The 10,518-nt window shown below is 32.0% G+C and overlaps 1 protein-coding gene across 1 annotated transcript; it reads right to left on the reverse strand.

The window, feature by feature from the left end:
• Positions 1-9,051: 9,051 nt before the first annotated feature.
• ERF9 (erf domain protein 9) lies at positions 9,052-10,306 on the reverse strand. The gene has a single exon (XM_016313907.3). It carries the CDS (start codon positions 9,907-9,909, stop codon positions 9,256-9,258), a length of 654 nt encoding a protein of 217 aa, XP_016169393.1. The 5' UTR covers positions 9,910-10,306; the 3' UTR covers positions 9,052-9,255.
• Positions 10,307-10,518: the final 212 nt, after the last annotated feature.

Below are 10,518 nucleotides of genomic sequence, written 5' to 3' on the forward strand. Positions count from 1 at the left end.
TAGACGCCAACATTGCTTGCCCAATAAAGCCAAATTTTGCGCCCTTAGATCCTTGATCCCCAGCCCTCCATCTTTCTTTGGTCTCGTCATTGTGTCCCATTTAATCCAAACCATTCTTCGTTCTGCGCCTTTTTGACCCCACCAAAATTGCGAGAGCATGCTATGAATCTCAGTCAACAGCGTGTCCGGGAGCTTGAAACAAGAGAGTGTATAAATAGGAATCGCCTCCCCCACCGCTCTCAATAGCGTGTGCCTGCCACCTGATGACAATATACTTCTTTTCCAACCCATAATCCTCTTCTGAACTTTATCCTTGATAGCTCCAAAGGTTGCTTTCTTTGATTTTTGAACTATAGAGGGCAGTCCCAGGTATTTGTCTTGTGCTCCGATATGTTCAATATTTAGTGTCTGAGCAACTGCTAGTCTTGTGTTCTGAGGAGTGTTGTGACTGAAAAAGATAGCCGACTTATTCAAATTGACTTTTTGCCCACTAAAACCCTCATAGGTCTCTAGCAATTCTAGAATGCTTTGGCTTGTATTAGGTGCGCTCTTGCAAAAAAGGATTGAATCATCAGCAAACAAAAGGTGATTAATTGTTTGGCATCTCCGATTAACTTGAACTCCTTGAATTAATCTGTTTTGCTCTGCCTTGTGTAGCAAGAAGGAAAGTCCTTCTGCACAAAAAAGAAAGAGATATGGAGATAGGGGGTCACCCTGTCGGATGCCCCTATTTGGCCTAAAATAGCCAAATGGTTGACCTTCCACAACAACAGAGTAAGAAACAGTCGTTACCAATTCCTTAGTCCAGTTAATCCATTTAGCATCAAACCCCAGCTTATCCATAATATACCATAAAAAATGCCATTCAACCCTATCATAAGCCTTGCTCATGTCTAGTTTAATAGCCATCTCATGCTCTGCCCCACTTCTCTTATTTTTCAAATAGTGCATACATTCATGGGCAATTAGAATATTATCTGAAATGAGTCTTCCTTTGAGAAACGCACTCTGATTTGGACTTATAATTTTATTCATAATACCTTGTAATCGGTGCACCATAATTTTAGAAATAATTTTATACATAACTGAAGACAAACTGATCGGTCGTACCTGAGTCATGTCACTGGCATCTGGCACCTTTGGAATCAAACAAATTTGAGTATGATTGAAGCTTTTTAAAATTCTGCCACTGTGAAAGAAACTTCTCACTGCTTTAAAAACGTCACCTCCAACTATATCCCAGAAAAAGTGAAAAAACTTAGCTGTAAACCCGTCATCACCAGGAGCACTCTGAGCATGAACACTAAATGTAGCTCTTTTGACCTCGTCCATAGTTACTGGCCTTTGGAGCCTACGGTTCATGGAAGCTGTAACCTTAGACTCCAAATCCTCTAAGTATGGATTCGGATCAGCCGAACAAGAAGAAGTAAAAATATCGCAAAAGTAGTCCTCAGCTACCTTTGCAATATCCTCCGGTTTCGATGCAATCTCATTGTCCCTCCCCACTAATCTCCAAATTCTGTTCCTTCGCATCCTTGATTGAAATTTTTGGTGAAAGAATCTAGTGTTCTGATCTCCTTCTTTTAGCCACTTGATTCTAGATTTTTCTCGCCAATAGCTCTCTTCTTTCAAATATGCCAGCTCCAACTTCTCTTCCAAACTGGTAACCTCCTCTCCCCCATTGATTCCAGCCACCCGCAACTCCTCTAGTTTAGCTTGAAGGTCCTCAATTTCTTTCTGGGAGTTTGCTTTGTGAGTTTTCTGCCATTGAACTAGTCTATGTCTACAAACTTTCAACTTTTGGGCCAAGGAGAACATAGCCGAGCCTACAACTTCCATTCTCCACACTTCACTGACAATTCTCTTGACATCCTCTTCTCCACACCAACGTTCCTGGTATTTAAACCGCCTTTTACTATGCCAGGATTGAGGTTCGGTTTCCATCAAAATTGGAGCATGATCCGAGCCTGACTCTGTGAGCCTGTGCACCACTGCATTCGGAAACTTCAACTTCCATTCCATCCCAACTAAATAGCGGTCAAGCCTCTCCTTCACCAAATCCTCTCCTTGTCTTCGATTTGTCCACATGAAAGGGTGCCCCACCATTCCAATATCCACCAATTCGTTACTGTCAATAAAATTAGTGAATGTTGCAATGGTGGTTGCTGATTTTTGGCCTCCACCCTCCTTTTTCGCTTGGCTTGTTATAGCATTAAAATCGCCTGCTATTACCACTTTTCCTTCCATGTGTTGGCTCATTGTTATAAGCTCCTCAAACTGTAAGGATCGAATTTGTTCTGAACAACTCAAATGGACACCAATGAACGCCCATACCTCACTGCTTCCGACTTCCTTAATTTCGGCTGCCACAAAAAATTCTCCACTGCTAATAATTTGAACATTGATGCTGTCCTTCCAAGCTAGCACAAGTCCTCCTGCCACTCCTGCCGGGTTAACAATATGCCAGTTTTCGTAGCCGCATACCCGAAGTTTTACTTCCACCTGTCGAGATTGGTTCTTTGTTTCACTTATAAACACAATCTCGGGGGAGTGGGATTTACAGATCCCTTTTAAGGTGTGAATTGTCAGGGGTCTCCCCAAACCCCGACAATTCCAAACTATAGTTCTCATGGCGCCTTGGGTGCCATTTGTAGGCTGGCACCCTCCACCATATGTTCAACTGCATTTTCATCCTCTGTTCTTGCTTTCTTTGTAGTTACTTCAGCTATACCACTCATCAACCTTTTTTTGGGTTCACTTTTAGTATCTGACTCTGCAGCACCTTGTCTTGCTAACCTTTTCCACTTCCTACCTTTTTCTGTGGTGAGACACTCCCCAATAGCGAATTGCATAAGCTGCCCTTCATCCTCCTTGGTATTGGACTGACCAGCTATGATAACCTCCATGCATTCTGTTCTAGAATTGGCTGATTGAGGTGACTCAGGTGCTGCCCTGTTACCAGTGTCTTGTGGTTTCAAACTTTGTTTCCCTTCTTGCATTGACATCCCTGCAAATTCTTTCAATAAGCAGTTTAAAACCGGTTTTTTCTTACGTTGAGTGGCCTTATTCTGGTTTTGGGTTGAGTTGTTGAATGTTCTTTCTCCTTCAGAGTAGATTCGCGTTCCCACTTGGCTAGCTTTAACCCATTCGCCAATGTCATCCTCTTTTACCATCTCACTCTCTGTGTCCTTCAGCAGATCATGGCAGTTTTTCACCTCGTGCCCCAATTTTGCGCAATAGGTACAGAACTTTCCAAGTCTCTCGTAGCGCAGTGCCACTTCTACCTCCTTTTTATTAGGTCCTGCCACTATTAACTGATCTCTCACTTGCCTGGTAGCATCGATATTGATTTTGGCTTTTCACAATCCTAGTTTCTCTGCCTCGCATCTGAAATTTACCTACCTCCAACACTGTGCCCAGATTCTCTCCCAATTTACGTCCAACTTCGAGGGTTTTAAACGATTCTGGCAAACCCCAAAATTGAACCCAAACTGGAAAATTGGAAATAATCTCTTCATCACAGATCTGATCTTCCTTCCATCTCTTGACATGGAGCACATAATCTTTGAATAGCCATGGAGAACCACGTTCAACACGCAAGACATCCACTTCTTTATTAAAAAAGAATTTGAAGGAATTATCCCCTTTGTCACTGATATGTCTGCCTCTTCCAGTAAAATCATATTCCTACCTCCTTTCAGGTTGTCTTTCTCGATCCGATCTTCATCCCTCGTTGTCTCAGCCATGCAGATTACGTAGACTTGTATTGAGATTTAATTGATCTCGAACCCGCAACCTCTTAATTGAGTATGGGAGACTATGCCATTTGAGCTATTACTCATTACGGTATAGAATAGCAAAATTTTAAATTATTTTATATTTAATCAATAAATTATAAATTTACTCTAAATTTTGGTAAGAATTTAGATAATTATTTAAAAGATCCATGCAAAATATTAGAATAAAATTCAATGTCTAAACTCTTTTTAATTTTTTTGTCATTTACAAAAAAATATAAAAACAAAAAAATTAATGTAAAATTATAAAATTTTAAAGATGAAAACTATTTTTTTTCCAATTATACTATCAAACAGTCGCATAAAAATTTCATCTTTAAAATGTTTTAAAATATATATAGTTAATATTAAATTTTTATCATATTATACAAATCTTTTAAACTATTTTTTATTATTTTAATCCTTTAAAAATTATTTTTTCAATGAATAAATAAATAAATTTACGGAACTATACTCCGTAGTTTTCTGGTTATTTATTAAATAAAATTTTAATAAATAATAAATTATTAATAAATAAAAATAAAAATAAAAATTTTATAAGTTATTTAATTTTTTTAATGTATAGAATAATGAAATGTGAATTAATTTAAATATAATACTAAAATCATTAGGTTGTTACCATATGTAATAATCAAAATAAAAATTTATAAATATTTTTGAATTTATTTATTTTTTCAATCTTATTTAATTTAAAGTAGATATAAAAATTTAAATTTAAGAAACTCTTTTTTCTCGCTTAATTTTACTTACTAAAAATATTTTATTTTTATTTTTATATTTAATATCTTAAATCATCTTTAATTTTATTATTTTTTAAATTTTTTATTTTTATTATTTTTTATCATTTTTCATACACATCTTTATCATTATTTTTTTTAATTAAGTGAAAGAAAGATAAAAAATGAGTACTACATGTACTCTATAAAATAAAAAAAATAATATAGATAAAAATTATGTGTAAAACAAAAAGTTAACTATAAAAAGAATGAAAAAAATTAATTGATAATTATATTTTTAATAAATTTTTAAAATAATAGTTATATTAATCACTATTATAAGCCTAGATAAATATATATTTTTCATTCTCGGTTTTTACTTCAGTGATACGTTGAGCTATGTCCTAAGAAAACACCCTATTGATAAGCTGATTGTTCCATGTTTTGTTTCGGCTAAACAGATCCTTGACCCATAGCAGGGGAATTGCCAAATCAACAGTTGCAGTGTTACATGACAGTAAGAATGGATGAGGGTGAGAGAGCTAAGGGTCAGGGAAGATGTTGACATTGCTGCCAAATTCTATTTTTCATCACAGGCCTTTCTCAATAACTTTACGTCTTTCTAATATATTTTTTTAGCCCTAGGAAAGCGTTTATTTTTTAACATATTAATATAATTTTGGTATAATACTCAATTATTAAATTTTAGGGTATTTTTTTAAAATTATGAAAACAATACGATACATCCTTCTTGTATTGACAATATATTTTCGTTGTATTATATATTTTAAATATAACCTATTATTTTTGAAAAAAAAAATTGTGTGAGTATGTTGTGAATTAATTATTTTAAGTAAATCGAATTTATCTAATTCAATTTATTTTGAGTGGTACAAAATTAAAACACTCTCTCTTATACTACTAAATTCAATTGCGTTAATTCGATTGAAGTTTTTTTTTTGCATAAATTGAATTTTCTAATTATTTATATAAAGATATGTAAATTAAATTTGGTTGGTTTGATTTACATAAATTCAAAAAAAAAAAACATTTAATTAAATTCTATTCATATGATTTTAGAATTTAATCATTTTAATAATATCAATTTCTCAAATAACTGAGATATTATTTGACGAATCTACTTAGATTAGTCTTGATAAATTTTATTTTACTTAAACATAGTTAATATAATTTTCTCTTTAAAAGGTGTACTCATTAAGCAATTAAAAATGGTCCCCCAAATATAGCTAAAATTTAGGTTGATTTTAATGTGATGAATATAATTTAGCTAATTTGGCAAAAGAAATGGTTAGAAATGCAAAGGGCGAAAGCGACAAGCAACTGTGTGTGGTGTGATGCGGAATGGAATGGAGTGTCCACAGATTCCGCGCCGACGCACACACAGCGGTAAAGGCCCACCAGAGAAAGCGGCAGGTGACGGCACCACTCCACATGTACAAGGTTCTCTTCTTCTTCACTCAATCCCATGTCCCTCTCTTTGTTTCTTTCCCTCCCCCAATTTCCAAAACTAGCACACATTCACGTATTATTACAACACTTATTTATTTGGACGGCAAAATCAATACACGTGCCTTCCACTCTGTACCTCCACCCCTCCACACTGTACCCTACCATACCCAAATACAATTCCCTCAATTCCCTCCTCATCCTGCATTCTTGACCCACTTATCTTTCTGTGGGTCACATTTGCTCTTCTTTTTTCTTTGATTTTGTCATCAGTGTAAATTAAACTCCCCAAAATCCAAACTAACCATTATTATTATTATTGAAAATGTTTAATAAAAAATAATAAAAAATTATTTTATTTAATATTTATTAATTATTATAATAATTAATAATATAATTAATAAATATTAAATAAAATATATTATTATTATTATTATTATTATTATTATTATTATAATAGCAGCCCAATTTATTGATATAAGTCTATATCAACTATTCAATTTAGTACCTTTTTTTCGACTTAACTAGTGGATTAGGAATTTAGGATAGATCAATTAGGACATTTATACTGATACCTTTGCATTTTTCATAATATTTTATATATATTTATAGAGAAAGTATAGAGAGCTAATAGAATATTTGTACAATGTATACAATAGAAGTTTATGAATGTCTAGATATAATCATTAGTGTTATCTATTTCCATCAGTTGAAACTTTTAGAATTAGTGGTATCATGACATGGTATCAGAGTTCTAGATCTAAAAGGTCAAGAGTTTGATACCCAAAATGAGTATATAGAGAGTATATGTGTATTTAGGAATGTTCGATTTAATAGGATATTAGATATTTATTATCTCTGTATAGTATTTGGATGGTTATTCTGGATAATATGGATATATTGTGTTTGAGAAATAATTAATATTTTATTCTAGATATTCATTCTCTAACTCATATTGAACTAAATAAATAATTCATTGTACACATTATATAAATACTCCATAGTAAGATTCTTAATTGGTTCCTCTGTAAAACATAAAATCCTTTGTTTTAGAGTTGGGGTGAGATAGCAACAACTAGAATTTAACATTCTTTTTCTTATATGAGGTCCTAGATTGTTACAAATTTGTAATGATTACATACATAGAGGAGTCCATTTTTATTTAACTTATATAATTAAATAATTTTTTCTTTTATTTACGATTGCATCCGATCCAACTGTTAAATTATCGTAACCGCATGGATCAATTGTTGAATTAAGTTATATTATCATTTAAGTGTACTAAATTTCATAAAATTTGAATATTTAACGTATCGAAAATATTAAAATAATTTAAATTTATTTTATTTAATATTTATTAATTATTACACTAATTAATGATTATAAAATAAATTAAATTTTGGCTATTTTTTTTAATACTGCCATTAACACACATATATATATATATATATATATATATATAATTTAACAAGAGTTTAACTAACATATATCATAAGAACACATAATAAAATTATTATTAATAAAATATTTTAAATATTTTTATTTAATAAATAAAAAAATATATTAAAAATTTAAATTTTTATATTTAAAAAAATTTAATTTATTATCTTAACATGCATCTTTGGAATATAAGTTAGATAAACTCATTAACAAATATATATTATTTCTGGCATGTAGAAAGTATACACTGTAAAATTTAAAAGTGGCATAGAATAATTATAGGAGGATTATTATTGTGTGTATGTGTGTGTTTATATATTTTATTTTGTGTGTGTGTTGGTTCGATTCATTCTTTATTAAAACCAAAGGCTAATAATTAATTGATTGATTGTATGTAATGTAATACTAAAGCCTTCCTATACATTATTATTGGCACTGTTGTTCCTTTTTAATTAACAAATAAGTATTGGTTAAACGTGTGTTTGGATTATCGTTTATAACTGGATATTTGTATAAAATTAATTTTGTAAAATTGGTTTTGATAAAAAATGAGTTAGTATTAATGTAGTTTATGTTTGATAATTTTTATTTAAAATGGACTATAGTAAACTAAATATTGTTTAGATTACATTATTCAAAATCATTTTTAGATGAAAAATTACAGAAAAAAACATAAATTTAAATAATTATTTTATGTTATCTTATAATATTTATTTTAAATATTTAAATAAATTTTAATATTTTTTAAATACTCTCAATATTCTTTGGTACTCTAATAAAAATTAATAAAATCATAATACAAAGTAAAAAAAAATATTTCACAAAAAAAAACAATAACAATAGAAGAACTCATATAAAAAAACAGAAGTTTTATAAAAAATAATAATATGCATGAGAGAGTATTAAAAAAAAGTATTATAAAAATAAACAATAAACATATAAATAATAAAGTACATAATTGATACATAAAACATAAAGTTCAATCCAACATGAAAAAGTAAACGAAAAAATTAGAATTTTTAGCTTTTAATAAACTAGGTTGAAAACAAAAATTATTTCTATATTTACGTAATAAAAACTTTACCAAACATAAAAATGACAAAAAAATTCAAACAAACTTTTCTCTTCTGCTCCAACAATAGTTAAAATATATATAATTGGACATTTATATATACGATCACAAAAGTACGAATATCCAATATAAAATAGATAAACATGGTATCCATTACATATCCTAACCCAGTAAACTTATAATATTTAAGTGAGCTAAAACAAGACGATATAATAAACGTTTTAACTTTGTGGTTGAGTGTTGACTCATCCTACCTTGTTTTTTTTTTTTTTCTTTTTCTTCTTCTTCTTATTATTACTACTTAATTTAACGTGTATAATTAATAAACATGTAGTCACCAAAAAAAAAAATTAATAAACATGTTGCTTTCGCCCAGTTTATTCTTACCCTTATTTTTGACAAGATGTAACTCTCTTAACTTTATAGGTTTAAGAAATTAATTCGTTATTAAAAAAATAATTAGAAAAAATTTAACGTTTTCCAAATTAAAATGCTAGATCAAATAAATTTTGTTGGCATAAAATCATATATAAGAGATATTCGATCCAGATAACTAATATAACTTGTTAAGCTTGTTATTAATTAATATAACTATAACAACAATAATAAGACTATAAAAGAAGAAAGAAAATATCTACATCAGCACCTTATATCCTCAACATGATGTTAAAAGGGAAAGTGAAATTGGAAAATAAAAAAAGAAAAAGAAGCCTGTATTATTAGTAGGGTAAAAACGATGTAAAACGAAGGTGAAGGTCAAGCATCAATGGCCAATGGGTAGAGCGAGGTTCAGATCAAGATTAAGAACTCCATTTGGTTTGCAATCGACGGCTAATGTTGAATCCGAGTTACTCTGGGCCCCACTTCCAGATCGTGCACTAAACCCATCCATCCTTACCGGCTCGAACCGAAAAGGACAACAACTCTGCTTGCCAACGAACTCAACTCTACCAACCGGTTCAGGCAAAAAAACCGGACCCACCGGTGCAACTACGCCCTCACCGCCACAGTATGGAACAAACGGAAAAAACCGATCTACTTCTGTCCACCGTGTCACGTCACGCTCAGACGCAGAATCAATCGGATAAGACTCAACGATGCCGCATTTTCTGCCGGCGACGGCGAAGATGTCGTCGTTTTCGTGGTGGGAAGCGCAAGGGAAATTGGTCTTGGCCTTGGCGCCGCGGAACTGCCTGGCGGCGGCGTCGTAGGCCATGGCGGCTTCCTCAGCTGTGTCGAATGTTCCGAGCCAGACGCGACTCTTCTTTCCAGGATCGCGGATCTCGGCGGCATAACGACCCCATGGCCTCTTCCTTACACCCCTGTAATGAACCTCCTTGGCAATATTATTGTTTGGCTCCTTCTTGCTAGCGGGATGCTTTTTCTTGATAGTCATCGACGATAATGGGTTTCGCATTTCCAAATCCAAATACACCACAACGTTCAATGATATGTGTATTGTATTCAGTTATGTGCCTAGTTCGTTTTGGAGCTGTGTTGGGTTTATATACACAGTTGGCGAAGGAGGAAAGTGCAAATAAATTATTTATTAAAATTAGAGATCAGAGAATGAAAAAAAAGGATATAAAAATTACTGCAAATGTGATAATAGTAGTAGTATAACTACTGAAAGGAAGGGAAGGGAAGTGAAGGGAGTGTTTGACTGTGGAGAACTGGGAAGAGGCGCCGCCTAAAAAGGATAGCGGTGTTTTAAAAGGGAGGTTACGTGTCATGCGGCAAATTCGAGACAAGCGGTCACGCTTTTTTTTCCATACTGTGCCGGCTTCTAACCTTACGAGGGGTCGTTCTTTCAATCCACACCTCCTATCCACATTTTTATTTTTAATATTAGGTTAATAATGATGTTTTTTTAAATTATAATCTATTAAGATATTTTTTTTAAAATATGAAATAATTTAATTTATAAAATATAAATTGGATCGCTGGATTTTTAAGGGTCCGTTTTTTGTATTTGGATCGTCTTATTTGTATTTAAAAAATTAAAAAAAATTTGGAGTACACAAAT

This window comes from Arachis ipaensis, chromosome B8 (assembly GCF_059453495.1).
Source record: "Arachis ipaensis isolate K30076 ecotype BB chromosome B8, ASM5945349v1, whole genome shotgun sequence".
NCBI classification, from domain to species: domain Eukaryota; kingdom Viridiplantae; phylum Streptophyta; class Magnoliopsida; order Fabales; family Fabaceae; genus Arachis; species Arachis ipaensis.